Raw genomic sequence first — 21,062 nt, 5'->3', positions numbered from 1 at the left:
CAGCTGACTGCATTGAATGGGTTTAATGGGAGTTGAAGTCCAAAACACCTGGAAGGTATAATGGGTGGGGAGGCTGGATCAACTTTGTGCAAGGAAACGAATCTATGTTTTCCACCTCCCACCCACCCCAACGGAGCATGTTCTGGGGTAGTTTAGTTGGGGGTGCAGTGAGGAGCATACTGTGCTTAAAAAGGGACAGCGATTCAAATGATCATTCTGGTTTTTGGGTGCTTATTTAGTACACATTCTGCTGCTTTGTTATGAAAGCAGAGGTGGCACACATGGTGTTTCCAGGTGACATCCCTTCCAGGCACTGACTGGGCCCGGACCTGCCTAGCTGCAGCAGGGTGGCTATATCAAGCCATGCTGTAGTTATGAAGTGCACTGGGTGACCTTAGGCTGAGAGGGACCAGTTCTTTACAGGATGGTTACAGGACAGAAGAGGGAATACTCTCTGCAAGCCAACTTGAGTCTTTTGGAGTAAAAGTGAGTTAGGAATAAATAAGTGAACTTAGGAGAGGAAGAGATTTCTTTAGATTTCTGTAACGTGCTCTGCGTGGGGCTACCCTTGAAGATGGTCCGGATACTTCAATTGGTGCAGAATAGAGCTGCCAGGCTGCTGACGGGGACTGGGCATTGTTCTCATATAACCCCAGTTCTCCGTCAGCTCCACTGGCTCCCGATTGAAGTCCGGGCCCAATTCAAGGTGTTGGTTATCACCTATAGAGCCCTCAACGGCTTGGGCCCTGGGTATCTAAAGGAGCGCTTGCGCCCATATATGCCCTCCCGCCCCTTGAGATCAGCAACAGATGCCCTTCTCCGGGAGCCCTCTGTGAATGATATTAGGAGGGTGAGCACCCGGAGGAGGGCTTTCTCTGCAGTGGCGCCCCATCTATGGAATGCGCTCCCCAGAGAGGTCCGCCTGGCGCAGTCATTATTTGTTTTTCGGCGTCAGGCTAAGACTTTTATTTAAAACTTATTTTAATTGTTAAATTATTGAATTAATTAGGATTTTAAAATTTTTAGCCAAGAATGCACCGGGGGTTTTTAAACGATTTTTTAAAATTGTTATATTATCATTATTGATGTGTGTATTTATGTATTCTTTGTGAGCCGCCCCGAGGCTTTGTTGCGATGGGGGCAGCATAGAAATGTTTTAAGTAAATAAATAAGAGACAAGAGTAATAGAATTATACTTGGAAAACAGTCTGCTGCTTAATATTTTTAATGTTCTGTCTGTACGCAGAGCTATGTTGAAATGCCACAGGAAAACATAAAAGTTATATATTGCATATTGATTTCCACTTAATTACTCTTAACTTTTTTCTCTCTCCCTCATTGCAATCATATTTCTCTATCTTAACAATTGTCAAAATTAATATGACAATTAAAAATATGTGGGCGATGCCTGCTGTGATCATGAAAATGGGTGCATTTTTAGTGTGTGTCTATGCCCTGCTGTTGCATAAGATCTTTGGTAGTAAGGGAGACACAAGAGCCCCCTGTATTCCTTCCCTTCATTACTAGAAAATAAAAGTAATGCAAGATAGTAAATGTTGTAGAACAAGTTATGTAGAAGATTAATAAATTTGCATAATTTGTGTCACAACATTCAAGCATGAATTACTTTTGGTGCTGTCTTGAACTGTCAAAGGAGATGCTAACACTTTGGTGCACACCCATTTAATGAGGAGGTTTCCCTGCTATTGAACCCATTTTTGGATTCTCAAACCTCAGCTTATTCATCTGAGTGAGGTCTGAGGGGCAGAACTGTTTATGTACTAGCATGGAAGATCTAGCTCTTAAGAAAGAAGAGTGAAGACGGCTATTGCCTAGCAGTAAAGGCTTCACAGATATAGAAATGATTATTGTCAGGCAGTGGCCCTGATTGTATGTATGGAAATAAAGTGTGGGTTATCCTGCCCATTTTGCTTGTTTGCATCCTGCACATGAGCTGCCGGTTTGCTTCAAAATCCATCTCTGACTGACTTCATGAAAGGTGGTTGTATGATGTGCAAAGCCAGACCATGAGTCGTTCAAGGGTTAAACTAACCACAAAGTTGCCTTTTCTTTACTGAGCTAAGTGACATAATTTGCAAATTCATCTTCTTGATCAGTGTGAATAGAACAAAAGTCTCAAGTAGAAGTGCTGTGAGTAGGTGATAATTACATTTTATAAATGTCCACAAAGTCACAATAGCATTAGTGGCAGGGTTATGAATTTCTTTGACTTCCTGCATGTTTAAGCTTTCCATTTTCTACTGCTCACTGCATTGGTGCTATGAGAAATGGAGGCTGGAGGTTGGAAATTGTAGTGTATTGTCACAGTATACCTATGGGAATGCATTTTTAATTCAGGTCTGTCCAATCTTAGTTGGGTAACCTGCAGAGGGGAATAGTTCCCTGATGCTTTTCTCTGATGCTTCTAAATTAGCCTATAAAGGTTTCTAGCCTGCTCCCCTCTTTTTCTAGGTTAGATATGGAGGAAGGAAAGCCCTCCTCAGTGGCTAGCATGGAAATGCAGCCCTCTAGCTTCTTGGAAGGCAAATATTTTACCAGCTTGTTGCCAAGCAAGCTGATGGAGGAGGAATGGGGCTTAGGTAGCCCGTTCAGTCACCTGCATGGAATTCCTTGTCTACATCAGGAGTGTGCAGAAGGTAGATCTCCAGATAGTTTGCACATCAACTCCCAGAAGTCCCTCCCAACATGGACATTTGTCAAGAATACTGGGAGCTGAAGTGCGTAACATTTGGAGATCTTACTTTCTGCCCATCCTTGGTGTAAAAATGGGTGAGTTGTTAAATATGTGGCTGTCCAACACTATTCCAAAGCTCTTGTGCGCTTCATTGTAACGTTACTTTGTGAGGCATACAGCGCAGCAGTCAGTAGGATTCCTAATGAAAGGGTGGGTTGGACTAGCCTCTGTTCTGTATTATCTGATGTGATGGGAAGTGCAGTGCACAAAGTTATGGCTATGCCATCTCTTTGGCTGACTTAGTAAGGTGCAGCTATGTTCCAGATGGGGAATTAATAACTCTGCACACTCTCTCCATTTGCATCATAGCGATCATCATCAACCTGTCCTTAGTACGGTCAGGCTCCAATTTTCATGCTTATATGGGAGTAAGCCCCATTGAATATAGTGTGGGTTATGAGTAAACAAGCACAGACTTGTGCTGTCAGAATTGATACACATGAACAGGTATCATAGCTGTTCTTCTCTGAAGTCTGAAACAGAGGTCAGACTTATTTAGAAAACTTAGAATGGATGAAATCTAGGTAAAAATTACCCCTTTTTTCTGGAAGGTATGCTGAATCAGGGCGCTGTGTCAAAAATGGCAACATGAGTCAGCCCCTCGTGGCAAGGCTTCTTATGTGACTGTGCTCCTCACTGGGTTTGTAGGGCTGTTTTTGAATTATGATAGATGGGAAAGGCCATAAACAGGTGTTGTGCTAGAGCACATGTGTGCAACTGGTCGTTGGTGCAAGTCAGAGCAAACAGCCTGTGGAAGGCAACCGTCCTCATGTCAGTTATTGCTCCTGTATCATGGGTGAATCCCCAAAGGGGAAATTGCTTGTAGTAGTTCATATATTCATTGCACGAGTAGTGGGCCTCCTTTTCATGGAAACTGGGCTGTAGGAAAATAGTGCACATACTTTGCAGGTTCAATACTTGCCATCTCCAGATCGGGTTGAAAGAACTTCTGCATGAGATCTCGGAGAGTGGCAGAAGTGTTGACAATACCGAGCTAAACAAACTCAGTAATGTTAATAGAAGGCACTTTGTATGTTCCTGTGACGAGCCTGTGACAAAATAATACAGCCAGGTTTATACTAAATCAGCATGGGGTTTGGAATCAATTGGATTAGTCTTTGAAATATCTGTAAAGATTTCATTCTGACTGCTCTTTAGTTATATATACTAGTTTAGTGTTGGACAGCTACTGAAGAGATCCTGGCTCTTGTCTCCACTTAGCTATGAAGCTCACTGGGTGACTTTGGGGTAGCCATGGATTGTCAGCCAAACTGTCTCACAGAGTTGTGAGGATAAAGTGGAGAGGAAAACCTTCTCAGCTCCTTTGGGGTTCTTGCATAGACAGAAAGGCAGAGTATAATATAATACAACAACAACAATAATACTTATAACCTATCACACTGCTCAGATGCTAAAATTTGCCCATATTGCTGGGGACCAATAGCTTATTTCTCAAAAGAACATCTTCAGATTCCAGGTAGCCAGAATCTTGCAAATTTGGCAATATACAGGTGCTCAGAATAGATACTGCCTTCCTTGTATCTTATGTAACAAATGTTGTCAAACAGTATTTCCTGATAAAAGTAAGTTAAACTTTAAACTTACCATTTAAACTGTCTCTCTCAGCAGTAAAAGTCTGAATTCCTACTGTGTTTTGTTTGAACAGATCTGGAGGCCAATAACAGCAACATTCTATTTCCCTGTTGGCCCAGGAACAGGTTTTCTTTACCTGGTGAACTTATATTTTTTGTATCAGTATTCAACGCGACTAGAAACAGGTAACCTATCATTAAGTGTGCATAGCTGTGTGAGCATGTGAATTAGTTCTTACATTGAGGACACACATTACCTACCTCTTGCTTTTATACACCTCTCAATTGGTCTTGCAGAGATGGCCAAGTTAGCATCTCATTATACTAAACATTTTAAGTAAAAGTGTGGCCAGATTCGTGCATAAGCCAGAACCGCTGGCTTTTTCTGACTTATGGTGGATGAGCAAAATGCTAAGACATGTAGCTTATTCACAATGAACCAGCAATTCTAGTTTATTGTTAATTAAAAGAGTAATAGGTGGTCATAAGACTCTCAAGGCACCATAGAGAACCAATATTAAAGCATGATCAGTAACAAAGATTAAGAATGGAGTATTGAAAACCTACATTGACTGTCAGTGCTTAAAAAGCAAAAGAGTCACAAAGTAGAACAGAAATGTCTTCACCACCTGCCAGAAACTAAGCAAGGGAGAGGATGACCTAGCCCTTCTGGGGTAGAATTCTATAATTGGAGTTCTGCCACAGAAGATAGGAGTAAGCAGATGCTTGTGCTGTGGAAATATGCAAATGTGGGAGCTTGTCTGGCAAGGGTATCAGTCCTGAGAGGAAGATGAAGTCTAACTAGTAAAACGGACGCTGTGCAACCTGTTTGAAAGTGGGCTTTCAGTTACGCTATGAAACAAGAGGAGGGAGCCATTAATTTCTCTTCTGTTTTCATCTGGCCCATTCTGGAGTCTTGTTTGTAGGTCTCCATCTGTGTCTTGGCCGGGGCTCCCATGGCAGACAGCAGATGAGTTGCCAAGGGATATAGGCAAGACATATCAGGAAGATTTTTCCTTATTGACAATTACTAATGCAAACATGCAGTTCATATATAACTTATGAGTCTTAATGGGGCGGTGGTTAGTAATTATAGCATACAGACCTAGTTCTTAAATATATACATCTTTTTAAAAACACTCTCACCATGATGTGGATGCCATTTGAGACCCTCCCTAGGGCTGCAGCCTGTACCCTGGGATTAAGGCTTACCTGGGATTAAGGCTGATTGTGTAAATTTGCACAGTAAGTTTGCTTCCCATGGTATTTGCAGAAAAATAACACCAGGTGCAAAGCTGTCACCTGTATTGCATAGGCATTTCTGCAGAATAATACGTTTAGGGGTGTGTTAAAACAGCCAGTTTTTAAAGGTACAACTTCACTGAAGAAAGCCCCTCTGCCTATTCCTGTAGGCTAGTGAAAGAGAGCAGCCTCTTATTTCTTTCTCTGCACTAAAGTTGCAGTTGTGTCCTGCAATATAATCATAGCCCTTAAGAGCCAGCCAGTGCCTCTTGGGGGAAGTTAGCAAAACAACTGCCAGGATTTCAGAGTCACGCTAATGCTGTGCTTTGTTCACAGGTGCTTTTGATGGAAGGCCAGCCGACTATGTGTTCATGCTTCTCTTTAACTGGCTCTGCATAGTTGTATCCTTTTTTCCTTGGCACCAATATCCCAAATGTTGTAATGTTTTGAATCCTGGGAAAACATACACAGAGGTGCTGTGAATCTCACCTGCAAGATGCACAGTTGCCCAGTTCAGATCTTGGCTAAGTGACAAGGCTGCTGAGTGGTAATCATGATTTGGCTCCTGTTTTCCTCTTTGCAGTGTATCTAATAATATTGGGCTTTCTTTATATAAAGTGGGATGCCAGGGAAAGATGTAAGAATCACATGTGATGAACTTGGTATAAATATAAAGAGTTACAGTTAGTCACAAATCTCAGTAAAGGCCACGTGTCTGGCTTCTAAAATGTTTTCTTCTGTACGGGGCCCTTTTTTTCTGAGAATGTGTGCATGGGAGGGGGAGGGAGGGGGAGAGGGTCAGTACAACCATTTGGAAGGCTGTGTCCATGGCAGGGTGTCCCAGACAGTATGTGCCTGGCTCAAAAGCTCGTTGTTGTTAAATCAGCAGCACAAGTGCTTATTTTTGTGATGTTTGGCTTTCCTTAGTCAAAACAATGATAGATCACTGGCTTAGCAATGAATATGCAGGTAAGTCTCTCTCTGGTTTGCAAGCATTCTTGCAGTTAAGGAGCTTGCTCTTCAAACTGCTGCTTGTACTCTGGTCAAGTAGCAAATTCATTTGGATCATGTGAAAGAGAAGCACCCTCTGTGTGTGTATTTTGCTGCCTTCCACTCTAAATGAGTGAGGAGTTAAGGGAAAAATGGGGTCAGTCTTTGCTTCTGAAGATTTGGAAGAGTGCAGCCACACACAAATTGTACAAGTTACAGTCCTAGGGGAATATGGTTTCATTCAGACTAAGAATGAAAAGTAGAGTAAGAGCAGAGCTTATCATTTCCCTCACTTCTCCCTCCCCTGCCCTCTGAAGTGGCTGTGAATTTAGGAAACGTTTACTTCTTTTTTTATTTTTAAATTAATTATAGTTTAGCCTTGTCCAAACCCGAATATACAGTGCAAGTATTAACTGTAATTTTGCAGAAAGAAGGCAACCTCAAAACCTTGGCTTCTGAAGCTGGCTTGTTGTCCAGAACCTAGTTAATACTAGCCACAGTTTATGGTTCAGTTGTAATGCTAAGCTGCAAAAGCTTCCAATTTTGTAACCGCACTAGAGAAGTGGAGAGGAGGAGAAGAGTATATGAACTCCAGATTTATTCATGTAACAATAAACTTTAGTTTATAATTGTGACTGAATGCAGTCTGTTGATAGCCAAGGTATTAAGGTTGCAGATGTCAAGAGTGGGTATGCTCTAAGAGCATTCTTTTCCAGCCAGATTTTAAGTAGCTGCCCTAAAATCTTTTTCCCGTATAGCAGATAGCACTTACGGGACATTCCCAGAGCCTCAAAGTAGCTGGAAGGGGGTCCTTCTAACCATGCCATGTGCTGCCTTCAATTCACAAACTCTGGTTTCCCTGAGCACCTTGCTTGCTCCTGCAGCAGTTGGCTTCTAGAAGGAGAGTGCTTCTTTTTGTTACTTCTGCAGTGAGATATCTCAAGACTAACACTTTGCTTGGGAGTTTCATGAAAGTACCACTTGGGATTGTGCCCATGAACACGAACATGTGGCTATCCTGCCAGCTTGCCCTTCCGTACATTTGGCCTGCCTTCTCCATGTTCTTTGTAAGGCCTGCTGTCCTCTACCTCAAATCCTCACCGTCTTAGAAGGAGCTTCCTCAAATGCATGCAGTTTCTGTACTGTAGCAGAGCAAGAGAGAATTATATTAAACATTTGCATTGAAAACATTCAGCAAGTCTCCCATTTCCAAGGCACGGGAGGCAGATATGTGTCGTATAACATGGTCATGAAATGAACTAAGCTTAGTTGTTGACACCTTTGTGTAAAAAAACAAAAAACCCAAAACAACCTCCATCCCCAAATTCTCCCTCCCCTTTAACAACTTTGCTTCTCTTGGTATCTTCTTTGTAAAGAAGAAATCACCTTTTTTCTTGCAAAGTATCTAGTTACGTAAGTCCCCAAACAAAAGTTCTGAATAAGGAGACCTAAAGACCTTTGTGGTCAGGGCTGAATCCTACAGTGTCATGGAATCAAATTATATACTCCATTTTAATTTCTATTCCTTGATCAGGCTTCTCTGTAATCCTGAGGTCTGCAGTCGGGAGCTTATTTCCATAGAAGTACGTCTTGGTAAAATCAGCAGGACCGAATTTGTAGAATAAGCCCAAACTGAGAATGGTGTCAGGCTTTCATGAATTGTGACCCATTGTGCTGAAGGCAACTGGTCGGCTGTGTCTTCTGGCTTCATGGGTCTTGACAGTGCTCTCTGTTCACCATCTTAGAAAACCTGGTGACATGTTCACAGCAATGATTTCTGGTGGGTTTTGTGCTGCCATGTATGGGGAGCAGCTCTCCAGCCTCCAAGATGTGTTTGAGTAGAGCTCCCATTAGCCATGCTGGGTGTGGGAGGCAATGGGAATTGTAGTCTAATCTATCTGGAGCATACTAGGCGGTTACTGCCATAGATAGAACTGAACATGTTTATTTGCATTACAGTTTTTCTTGGATTGTCTGCAGTTGCTCAGTACTGCTATATCCATTCTCAATTATTTGTTTCTCCTTTCTCCTGTTTCTCTTATAGTTGCTGATGATTCCCCTCATCATGTCAGTGCTCTATGTTTGGGCCCAGCTGAACAGAGATATGATTGTGTCATTTTGGTTTGGGACACGGTTTAAGGTAAGGGCTTTTCCAAAGTCTTTTGCCCAACCCAAGGGACTGCCACCCTCTGATTAAGAAAGAGAGGAAGTTCTCCCTGCCTGTAGGTATTCCGTGAAGTTTATTGAAGGAATGCTGGCACTTAATGTGCTGCTCTGAAGATACTTGTCCTCCATAACTTTGTGCAGGATAGAGCTGGAAATGGGAACGTGTATCACAATCATAGTGGAAGTAGATACAAGTGAATCTACGGCTCTTTTCCTTCACTGTGTGGATGCTGTAAAAATATGCTGAACCACTGCAACCAGGTGTGGACTTGATGGGTCTTATGTTGTTCCTTGACTTTACCCACCTTCCCAATATTACTGGCTACCTCATCTCTGTGTCTTGCCATTGCTGCTCTCTATTGATGTTTGGAGGTTAGGCTTACTGCGAGGTACTGGCTTTATGGGAAGGAATATGGTATTGTTGTGGTCTGGGGTGTGATGAGGAGGGACAAGGAAAGAAAGATAATGCAAAAGGGTAGGAAAAGGCTAGGCTGAGGAGGAAATGCTTGGGTCAGCTGAGGTCAGGGGTTCCATGAGATGGACCAAAAAATGAAGGGCATCTACCAGCCATATGAGAGGCTCAAGGGCGCAATTCAGTTCCCTCCCCCCAAAAATACACATAAGCCACTGTGCTTGCTCTGTTAATCCAGTGCACAGAGCGAGGGGGGACAGTGATGATTTGCATTTCATCTAGATGGCTGTTTTCAGATGTCTAGACGAAAGTGCTGCAGAGAGGAGAGGAGGAGCTGAGACTAGGATACAGTGTAAGCTGTTGACCCTGTTGCTCCTTTCTGAGGCTGATCTTCGGCCTTTCTGTGTTGTCAGTGAAGGGGGTGAGGTGTGCACTCCTGAAGAAGTTGAGGCTATAGAACTGCTCCCTAATCAGTTTTTAGAAGGTGTCTTGGATGTTGCAACCCAAGGGAAGAAGTTCTTTCAAAGTGTGAATTACACACAGTCTGTTCATTTGAACTGTGCAAATTCTCTTGAGCTGTTTTCTTCTGAATCTTTTTAGCTATAGCACTTGGAGAATGCTTCTGTGCTATCAGATCATGCTATTTATTTTAATCCCTTGCAGTGTACCTCAGTACGTATGTAATTTTCTGTGGGTTATGGAATTACATTTGGAGGTGTTCATAACTTACACTGTATATACTATTGTTCTAGGCATGCTATCTACCATGGGTTATCCTGGGATTCAACTATATCATTGGAGGCTCGTAAGTATTCTCAAATCTTTGTGCATGTGCTTGTCCCACACACATATGGAGTACAGGGGGCAATATCCAGTCATGACGTTTGCTCACTCTAAACACGTCATACTAGTGGAAATGTTCACTGTGGTTCCTAGCACAGCATGAAACTGGCTGCAACTATGGCTCCCACAGCAGGACAAGGTAGTGGAACAAATTTCAGCTGTTTCCTCGCTTGTGCTAGCAAATGTTTATTTCCTGTGACAGTAGTGGATTTTCCCACTAGTGCAGTGGCAGCATTGAATGCTGCCTAGTGCATCTTACTTAAATATCTGGAAGGGCATCCAAAATATTTGGATGCTTGTGAAATTATGGTGGAGGACAATCTTTCCCTCCCTTTGGCCAGTCCTTCCATTGCTCTAACCTGCCGCTCTCCTTTGGTGGGTTCCTCTGTGAACAAGTCCCATGGTGAAAGCTCTCACAGGGACATTACAGGCACTGCTGTTAAGACCAGCCCTGTAAGCTGGGACAGACCCTGTTCTGAATGAGTTTGCTCATGCATGGGAAGTATATTGCTATGTTCTTCCCCCTTTAAGGATAAGATGGCCACATGATTAATGGCATGTAAAAATATCATTAATCTCTCCTATTCTTAAAATACGTTTTTTGAATATGTGACTGCTAAGAGTCAAAAGTGTTTTGGAGTGTGGAGAGGTATTTATCTTCCTATATAGGGGGTTCTCTTAGCAATATAGGACCAAGGTTGGCCCACTTGGGGAAAGATTCTATTCCCATTTAGACAGAAAAAAAATTCCTACAAATCCCAGGAAATCTTAACATGGAAGTCTTAAGACCCTTTCTCTGTCTAAACATGTATATGATTGTGCTTTTAATATCTTTGGCTATATGTGGAAGTGGTTAAGGCTACCAGTAAGATACTGCTTGGGTACAAAGCAGACTCTGCTAGGAGAAGGTCAGATAATTGCTTAGATTTTCAGCTGTTCTACTGTGTAGTCAGCCTGTCCTAAAACAAAAACCAAACAAAATCAAATTGCCCACTTAATAGCTTCCCCTTGGCCATGTGAAAGTAAAATTGAAAGCACTTCCAGTACTTCCTAAAGGTTTTGGTCTTGTTCAAGTCTCTGGAGGAAGAGTGTTTTCTCATTCTGGGGCAGCTGCTGAAAACACTACTGAAATATGTCCTTGGTTTCCCTTTATTTTTTTTCCTTGGGTACTTCCTCTCCTGGATGTCCGGTGGAGAGATTAGTTTAGTAACTCCTGACATCTGGAATCCAAGAGAGAAAGGCCTTCCATAAGGATGATCTATGTGTATCTCAAGGCCTTGAAAAGCAAAATAGAACAAGTTGGAATAGATGATTGTAGACAACCTTTTTCATTCTTGTATGAATTAGATGGATTAATGGATGATAAGGCAACTAATGGTTACCAGTGGTGATGACTGTACATTACCTCTGGTATTAGAGAGAGGATGCCTCTGTATACTAGTTGCTTAGGAATAGAAACGGGGTGCTCTCGAACTCATGTTCTGCACATAGGTTTCCCACAGCAGCTGCTTGGGGACCGTGAACCAAATGCAGGACTAGAAGGACTGCTGGGGCAGTATTCTACTGTGTTATTCTGTTGGCACAAATAACCTTGTGCTTGTGGAAACTAGGTTCCAAACTATGCCCAAGAGAAGCATCCAGTGCCTGCTTTTTGTGTAAAAGTGGTTGCACATTTCAGTTACAGAACTGGTTGCCTTGGTTGCAGGCATAAGGAGCAACTGCTTGCACAGAAGAAAAGTGTGGTGGAGCTCCTTTAGTGGTATTTGAGTTTGCAGAGTGACACTTTTGGATACTGGCTTTGGCTTGATCCAACTTGACTCTTCTATGTTCTTGCACTGTGGCTTCGTCATTCCTGGGATTCAAGTACACCGTTATTGCAATTGCCTCTCAACTTTATGTTGATTCTAGCCCTTAGGATTCATTTTGCCAAAATTCCAGGATGTGTATCTTCAAAACTAAGTATTTGTTCTTCAACCAGTATTGAACACTTGAGAAACTTGGCTTAGGTTATTTCCTAGTTGAGGCCTACATGCATGTGACTCCCATACATTTCATAAGTCAGTCACTGAATTGAATGGGACTTACTCCCATGTAGTCTAAAATCTTATACATCAGCTTTTCTCAACCACTGCCTTCCAGATGTTTTTGACTGCAACTCCTGTGAGCCCAAGTCAGCATGTCCAATGACCAAGGATGTTAGGAATTTTTGTCTAAAACGTTTGGAAGGGACCGGGTTGAAGAAGGCTGCCGTACATCCTACGACATGTTCAGATTGGTAGTAGAAATGGTTTTACTGAAAGTTAACTGTATAAAGCACTCTGTCAAGTGTTAATATTCCCTGGAGACTGCATTCTTTTTCAACAGCAAGAGCTGTTAGGCTGGTGGATCCTAGGAATAAGGCTTTGTCAGTGGTGGCCCCATCTCTGGAATTCCCTTCCCAGGCAGATAATATGAACTCATCCCCCTGGAGAAACCTTCCAGGCCACACTTGGTGCTTTAAAAAAATTAGGTGCTGCTACTGCTATGTATATACTTAACTGAAATGTGTTCGTTAATGTGTTTGTAATGTATGTCACCTTGTGGAGGCAATGCATCCTGATAGGTGGGTTAAAAATCTTGTTCCTTGTCCCCTGCAGTATCATCAATGAGCTGATTGGCAATCTGGTTGGTCATCTGTACTTTTTCTTAATGTTTAAATATCCAATGGACTTGGGAGGAAGAAATTTTCTTTCGACACCTCAGATTCTGTAAGTTGGTTGAGTTCTCTCTTTAAAAGGTCAGGCTTGCTCACTTTGAAAATAATGTTGATCTATCCCAGCTAATCAGTTGAAAAGAATTACAGTGGCAATGAGAGAATTTAGGTGGTGCAAGAAGGGATTTTTTTTTAGGTGGATTTACTCATAATCAAGTCAGTTCTTACATTTTAGCAAATTGTGTGTCTCTGACAGAAGATAGGCAGTAATCTGCTAGGCCGAAACTTTAGGAGCCGCCAGTCAAAGAGAGGAAGAAAAAAAAAGTCAGATAAACCTAGAGGTCAATTCACCTGAAGCAAAACCAGTGTGTTGCAGAACCTCCATCTAGACATGGGCTTTCTCAGATCTGCCTTGCATGCCACTTTATAAAAAAAAAAAAGATGCTTGCTCCAACAGCAGACTTCCTCATGTTTTACCTCCCTCCAGTTTTCCATCAGCTGTGTTCTTTTTTCATTCTGTCAATGTGCAGCCCTGTTAGTACTAACAAGTGCCGGTCTCGCTACTCCAGATCCTTTGGCCTACAGCTCCCTAGCCAGCATAACCAATGGAGAGGAATGACAGGGGCTGTTGGCCAAAACATCTGGAGCACCACAGGTTGCCCTCTCCTGGTAAATAGAAAGCAAAACTGGAACTGACTGGCAAATGAAAACTGGGTGTGGTTGCTCTATGAACTGTATTCATATGCAGTGGATTTTCACCAAACCAGGAAGGGCAACACTCCTACAATTTGCCCGGATCTTAAAATCTAAACTGGCAGAAAGAACTGCAACACCGAACCTTTAAAAATACTTCTCTGAATTGAAAGGTTGACTTTTGTGCAGCGGGTGGGGGACAGGAATGTGTAAAAATCCAGCATCCAGTGAATTTCTTGTTGGTTGTGCACCTGCATATCTCTGAGCAGCTCTTTTGCTTGCCTCCCAGGTATCACTGGCTTCCCAATAGGAGAGGAGGGGTGTCTGGATTTGGTGTGCCGCCGGCCAGCATGCGCAGACCTGCAGACAACCGGCAGGGCGATGGAAGACACAACTGGGGCCAGGGCTTTCGGCTGGGTGATCAATGAGGAGGACTCTCTGCTTCTTTCTTCTTTTGTGTGTGTGTATGCGTGAGGAACCTCTTTGACCGTTCGTGGGAATGATTGCTGCTGCGGAGCGTACTCAAGGGCCAGGTCTGCTCTGGTGCTCTTGGCTGTGGCTCATTAAGAATTTTTGTTAGCTCCTGGTGGAAGGGGACGCTTGGAAGGCACCAGAGATTTTTACACCCGGCTCTTGAAAAGTGCTCAACTCAGTGCTGCCATTAAAAAAAGAAACACATTTTGATCGTTGTCTAGCACAGTGTGCTTTCTCTTTCCAGTCTCTCCTCAGGTGAAAAAATGCTGTTCCATCTGACTTGTAAGCCTCAATTCATGTATGGGGCCTATTGAGTCCTCTTAATCTACTTTTCTCGTCCAAGACTGCCCTCCTTAACAGTGTAATTAATAAAAGCGTTGCTTTAAAGTTCACTCTAGTACTAACTAAACAAATTCAGGTATCTGTAGCTACATTTGCCTTTATTTAGCAGGAACAGACTGTTAAAGATTCCCTTTCTGGGGTCACCAAGTACTAGCTGATCAATTCCGATTGGTTTGTAGTAGGAGAGATGCTAGTTTGGGGCACTGAAGCAGGAAAGAAAGGGGTGAAGGGTGAACCCTAACTTTTGTCTGTAAAACTTGCTGCAGCCACCAGAATGCCACCACACTCTCTGCGTAGCAAAGCTGGTACACTTGAATGTCACTGTGTTGTGCACATTTCCTTGGGTGTAAGTCCTGTGGAGCTTGGCGAGACTGCGAGTAAATAACGTATGGGATTGACATAGTGTGCTTGGTGCTATGAAGATAATGGCTCCTGGGTGTGCATTGTGCATGTAAAGTTAAACAGGATAATGCATTTCTTGTGCAGGGTGTGGATGAGGACGTACTGGCAGCAGATCATAGTTTGGGTGACTTGGAACGAAATACTGTTTTTCTTAAAAATGAGGAACTGCTGGAACCAGGTTGCTGGGCTTAATAAAGCAGGTGGCAGCTTTCTCTTTCCTTTCCCCATCCCAGCCCTTTGCTTCTCATGTCGGAATAAGACTTGGGTGCCTAGTAACCTTTACTTTTGGAAACTAAGACTTCCCATTTTAGTATGAAAAAGGAGCAAGATATCATTGCACATCTGCAGAGATGTAGACAATTACTAGGTAGAGCAGCACTGGAGACTAGAGAAATAAATGTAGTTTTTGGCCAGCACGCCCTGATGGTGGCAGAAAGCAGTAGACCAGACTGTGTTTTCTCAGGCTGTTGGTCCCTTCCGTCCTCATTGCAGAACTCCTTGTGTTCCTTTGGCGCAGCCTTCCCCACTTGGGTGCCTCCAGTGGGCTACAACTGAACTTTGGCCGTGCGAGAGGGGACAGATGGGAGCGGAATTCCAAAACATCTGCAGCGTCCTTTGTTGGGAACGGCTGCCTTATTTCATACTGGTCAGGTGAAGTGGCTTACTGTGCAAACCCAAGAGACATCACAGCGATCCTGCTTTCATTCTACCCCCTGCCTCCAAAATCCCATTAGGATGTGTGTCTACTGTTTGTACATTCCCATCTGCAGATGTAGTTACAAACAACTGTTCATCTAGATGTGCTAAGAGATCTCGCTTCTCTAACACTGAAGAAAATGGGAAGCCCTGTGCAAGTGCTTCTGAATGCTCTCGTCTTTCCTACTGCTGGTATGATTTCCCCTCGTAACCTCTGACAGGTCTTCCACAAGTGTAGCTACTATTTGAATGCTGAGCTGGAAGGAAGGAATGATAAGCTGCCTGGGTTTCATGTTGACTGTGATTGGTTCCAAAATGTGTGAACGCCAAACCCCTTGTGGTGGTCTTTGTTAAAGAAAACCAAAACCTTGAGAATATTTGTCTCAATAGTCCAGAACGGTGTAGATCAAGAAATTATTTAGCGCTGTCCTCATGGTAAGAAATCTTCCAAAGGCTTAAATATATATATATTTAAATGACTGAAGTTCCAAAGGCCTAGAATTTCTGGCACGTCATTTGGGTTTATAGAGTGTGGGAAACCGGCTTCCTGTCATCTGGCCTTTGTCAAACCATTGTCCTCTAGTTGCTTGGATTACAACTCCCACCATGCCCAAGTGGGGATGATGAGAGCTCTATTCCAGAATCCCAGGAGGTGCTGATTTGAAGAAGGTTGCTGTAGTGCTTTTTCACTGGTTGTTCTGGGCTGGCATGCAATGTAGGGCTTGGGGGACAGAAGTGCATACTCCCAAGAACGTTGCTCTTTTCTTTCCAGCAGTTTTCCATAGCAAAAGAGTCAGGCACCTTCTTAACACTGAACTCCATCTTAAGGTTTTTGCAGTGCTAACTGCAAAACCAGAAAGTAAAGTTTGGGCTGTGCTGTATTCTTTCCCATGGGCAAATGGTCTTGGCCTAAGCAACATTTATTGTGAAGGTCAGAATGCCCAAACCCAGGTTCTTGATTTTAAGTGCAAAATCTTATGAAGCAAAAAGCCATTCTTTTAAGATCTGTATCTTCCCTGTTGTGAATTCTAGGAGAGACCAATCACTGCATTGTGTGTGGTATTATTGATTTGTTCTGTGCAAAGCCGAATTTCTTATGAAGACTATATCTGTGCAGCTCTAAGAGCTGATCAGTATATCCTGAAAAGGCACGTGAGTATAGACTTACAGGGACAGCACCTCTTGAGAATCTAGGCAGGAAATTGTAGGTTTGAATATGCCCCATGGGAAAAAATAGTGAAAAAATGGGCAGGGCAGAGCCAGTCTAGAACCATTCTTCCATGGCATGCCAGCTTTCTACTGGTAGGGCAACTTTGTGTTTGTTAAAAGGCTAGAGAAACCTATCCAACAATGTGATTCTCCACCTCTGTAGAAACAACAGTACTTCTAAAGTACAGTACTTTCGAAATTTTAGGGAACCCATGCACTGTTCTGACAGATCTGATCCCCTGAGCATGGATGGTGGGGGCAGCGGCCTGAGATGATCAGGCATGTCAATCTCACAAAGCAAAGAAGGACCGCTGGCTGGCTGGCAGGCCTGTGTGAGCTCATTTTCATCTGGAGCATAGTGAGGGAAAGGTAAAGAAATCCCCCTTTTCTTCACAACAGTTCTGATTGCCAGAGAGCTTAGCAGTGAAGAACAACCACTGCAGTTCGACTGTTTAGCAATGATAACTGCTGGAGCAAACCATGTTCCTCCTCCTCATGCTTTTGGTGTTTCCACAGGTAGTTGCCGCAGAAATGTCTCTTAATGCATCTGAAAAGAGCAAAGGCATCCATCCTTACAAGTATAAAATTCATTGGGAAGCTATTGGGATGCTTGGAAGAAACAGCTGGTTCCTTCTGTAAATTTCTATCTGCACCACAGTCTTAAAGCAGATTCAAATGCTGTGGAAGGCATATGGTACAGTGCTTGGGAGATTCCCATGAGAGAATGCATGGGGGAGTTGGCTTGTTAAGACTCGCTTCTGCAGGTGACTGGCCTGGATGTCCTTTGCAGCAACTCAGTGGATGGAGGGCTGTTCTTTGTGTCCATCATGAAGTTGGGTTCGGCTCTTTGAATGCATCCCTGTATCAGAATCTTTGGATGTGGAAACATACGTGTTGTGGAGAAGGTGTTTGGTTTACCCTTTTCTTAATGTGGTAGCTTTTTACATGCAAAATTTGGTGCAGTCAGACAAAAGATTTGCACCAGTCTGGTGATGATGCTTCGTGCCTTTTCTGGGTGTTAACTCACGCTTACATCTGAATGCTCGACGTTGCTTTGATTTATTCACCTAACTCTATCCCCCTTTCCCTTGATTTGTCAGTGGACACTGACAATGGCAGATTCCATTGTGAAATGGGTACTTCTGTTCTTTTGTATAGCGAAAGTCTCTTTTTGTAACCAAATTCTTTTTGTTGTTTTTTGGTTGGCAAAGTTTTAAATTAAAGTTGTAAAAACTCTAAATTATTCATTTGGTATTTTTGTCCTCACAAGACCTGGATATAATGGGGCTTCAACCTCTGAAGATTCACCTGAAAAAGCTTAAAGTAAGTAGCACTTTTCTAACCTGCAAAATGCTTAATTCCTATAGACCATAAGATTATTGAGTGCTGGTACATGTGTTCATACGTTGTCCCAGTAAACCTGTTCTGCAGCATAGTCTTATTAGGATCAGACAAACTACTGGTGGCTTGTCAGAGGTAGGCATTTTTGGACTGCAGCTCCCATAACCACGGGCTAATGCTGGCTGTGGCTCATCCGATGGACAACAGGTTGCCCACTCTTGATCTAAGGCCAGCAATGGTCTGTTGAGGCATTAGTCAGTATACAAGCTGTATGAAAGCCCTAGCTTATGTCAACATTTAAAATTGACTGTTGTGTTTAAAATACATGTGTTGAGACTCGGCCCCAAGGTGGAATGCAGTTTTAGAGGAGCTCTCGAAGACTGCAGTCTGCTGGTGGATGTGGCAAAAGGCTGAAGGCCAGAATACTAGAGACCAGCCTATTTTGGCTCAAAGTTTTTGCTGCTTACAATTAAGTCTTAGGAGAAGCACTACAGTCATTTAGAATGTGGAGACACAGGTAAAAGCTGTGAACTCTGCAAATGATTGGTAGGTAGGTGGGGAAAAGGGGGATCATGTGAGAAACACAGGCAGGCAGCATCCCTGGTTAAAAAGCTCCTTACCACACATACATCTTCCATGCAGGTAGAGGTTGCATGGCAGCTTGTTGGATATTGCACAAGTGTGTCACTTCCACAGAAGTCACCTTTCCTGTGCCCCTGGCAGTCTAGTGAAGGTAGATTTAAGCTGGATTCTTTAGCTCATGGTTTTAATGTTAGCCCAGCTTTGAATCCGGTGCAGTGGAGCTTGAGAAAAGCATCCAGAGAAACTTTCACACTGTCATTCAAAAGAGCTTCCATTTCTTGTACTGGGTAGGGGAACATGTGATGCTCTAGATGTTGGACTGGTAAAGAATGATGTGAGTTGCAGTCCAGCATCATTGAAAGCCCGCAACTCTCATTCCTGTCTTGCATGGTACATTTCAACATTGCCCCTGCACACCTGCTTTAATAATTGTTCTGGAGGGAATGGAAACACCTCTTAAATTTTTGATTGAACAAACATTATGCTCTAGGGTATCAGAAGCTGACTTGCACTGGGTTGTACAGATTGTTGTATAGTTTGGCTGGCAAGCAGCCTATCGGGATCTTGGGCAAAGGACTCTCGTATCTCCCGTTCCCTGACTTGCCCAGCAGCTGAGTCCAGGTGTTGAACCAGGGACAGAACATGCACAGTCTTGCTGAACTGTGATACTTCAGATGGCAGTGTGCCTGCCATCTGGCCAGGGGCTAGAGAAAGGCATCACTGGCTGCACACAGCTTAGGAGGAAGAGAATTCCTACCCTGGAGCAGGAGCGTTCCCCTGGTTACCCCAGGTGCTGGACTGCATCAGAGGTACATGACCCTTTTTGGCCTCAGAGCTCATGTGAAGTTTGAATCTGCCACATGTCCACTCACCAGAAGAGGTGGTCTTAAGGAATGGCTCACTCGAGTGAAATCCTGAATCTCCGGGAGGCCATCTACCTGACCACTCCGCCGTCCTTGGGCACTTGCTTAAATAAAGGTCCAGGTGGCCTGATAACCTGTCACATCGGATCCCCTTGGATTAGCTGGTGGTGCTTCACCCGCTGCCTCTCACCCAAGTCTTTCTGCCTGAGAGTTCTTTTCCTGAAATTAAATGATGTCCTCTCCCCTGACCATCCATTCCTTTTTCCAAGTAAGGGTGGCCTTCGGAGACTGCATCTTTTAAAGCATCAACAGAGATTTTGGCGGATAATTAGCACAGACAAACGCATGCACTTTTTCCCTCCCGCAGGCCTGTGCCCCAGATCCTCTGTACTGATCGTTCTTCCTGCACAGCAGCAGTTGGTGGGCTCACACATAATGAACCACTTCATGGTGGCTAAAATTCTCCTGTGCCTGCCAGTCAATCAGGCTCGGCAGGGGTGCTGCCTCCTTTCCCCACTCCCGAGTCCTCCTGGTGTATCTCAGGGCACACTGCAGAAGCATTGCACTGTTCCTGCAATGGAGCTGTGGCCAAGCATTTAGCACTGGCTGTGGACTCACCTTTTGAAAAAATGACTCTCCATTATCAATGCTTGGGAAAGTGTGGTTAGTCTAGGGATGCAGGAGCATTCTCCAACCTTTTTTAAAAAAAGGTTCGAAAAAAAGCAGTGGGCTCCCAAGTTGCCACTCAACATGGACACCTGTCCTCATGGACACTGTACGTGCCAAATCATAATTTCGTAGCCCTCTATTTTTTAGACTTTCAAGAAAGCTGATGGGGTGTGGAAAGCACCCTTTGCAGCAGAAACTGTGGTGGTTTTTTTGGGGGGGGTGTGCTAGGAAACCCAACAATGTGGCTGATACAGAAGAAAAAGGGCTCCCTACAACCCAGGGTTCTGCAAATTGTGTTTGAAAGGACAGCCCTTTCATTCCCCCCTCCAAGAAGGCTCTTGGGTACTTGCGGGGAGGCGTGCTAGGAAATCCCAGCTGCTCCCTCAGTTTTGCAATCTACCCTGAGTAGACAGCACTTTGGGATGGGGCAAAGTGAGGGAAACCCCAATAGTACTTTGACAAGTCATGTCCATGCAAAAGTGGGGGAGAATAAAAGGGGGAGCAAGCATGGGAAGTACCCCCCCCCCCAGTATTGCTGGGTGTCCTTGGTGGGGACACCTCCTAGATACTGCAAAAAAGATCAGGGAAGCCACATTTGGCCACAGCTTTTGCAATCATAAAATCCAAATGGTTACGTCTGGCTGCTGCCAGCTCTACACTGCTCATGGATGACACAGGGAGGGTAGGAAACCTTTCCCAGCTGCCCCATGTGCTGCTTGGGCACATTGGAGTGGCTAGGAAAAGTGGCTGCCCACTGGACCCTTGGGCAAAGTGGCAAGACTGACTGTCACTTTTGCCAAAGGGCTTTCTGTTGTTTTGACTTGATGGTGGAAAATTTTGGTCTTTGGGTTTGGGCACCACCATGGCTATAAACCTCCTTCTGGGAAGAGTGCTGAACCCAGATGGTACATTAAGCCAAGTTGTGGCCTACAAACCAATATGGCTTGGTGTTCAGTGTGGACAAAGTTAGTCACTCTTCCTTTGCTGGCCTAGCAGTGGAGGAAGAGCAATGTCTGTGTGGGTCTTGGAGAAGGAATGAAGAATGCAGGCAGAGTGGGAGGTCTAGCAGGTGCCAGAGATGGCGCACTCATGGGGGGGG

The 21,062-nt window shown here is 43.8% G+C and overlaps 1 protein-coding gene across 1 annotated transcript; it reads left to right on the top strand.

Moving 5' to 3' along the window:
* Positions 1 to 4,367: 4,367 nt before the first annotated feature.
* On the top strand, positions 4,368 to 14,251 carry DERL1 (derlin 1; the record flags this gene model as incomplete). Its single annotated transcript, XM_044421468.1, has 7 exons — positions 4,368 to 4,533; positions 5,926 to 5,990; positions 6,532 to 6,558; positions 8,624 to 8,719; positions 9,910 to 9,962; positions 12,637 to 12,747; positions 13,675 to 14,251. Coding segments are annotated over 7 exons (657 nt in total), but the record flags the coding sequence as incomplete, so codon positions are not given.
* Positions 14,252 to 21,062: the final 6,811 nt, after the last annotated feature.

Source organism: Varanus komodoensis, unplaced genomic scaffold (assembly GCF_004798865.1).
Source record: "Varanus komodoensis strain SLA01 unplaced genomic scaffold, ASM479886v1 scaffold12, whole genome shotgun sequence".
In the NCBI taxonomy this organism is placed as follows: Eukaryota; Metazoa; Chordata; class Lepidosauria; order Squamata; family Varanidae; genus Varanus; species Varanus komodoensis.
Note: the sequence above shows the minus strand (reverse complement) of the source record. Positions and strands in the feature narration are given on the sequence as shown.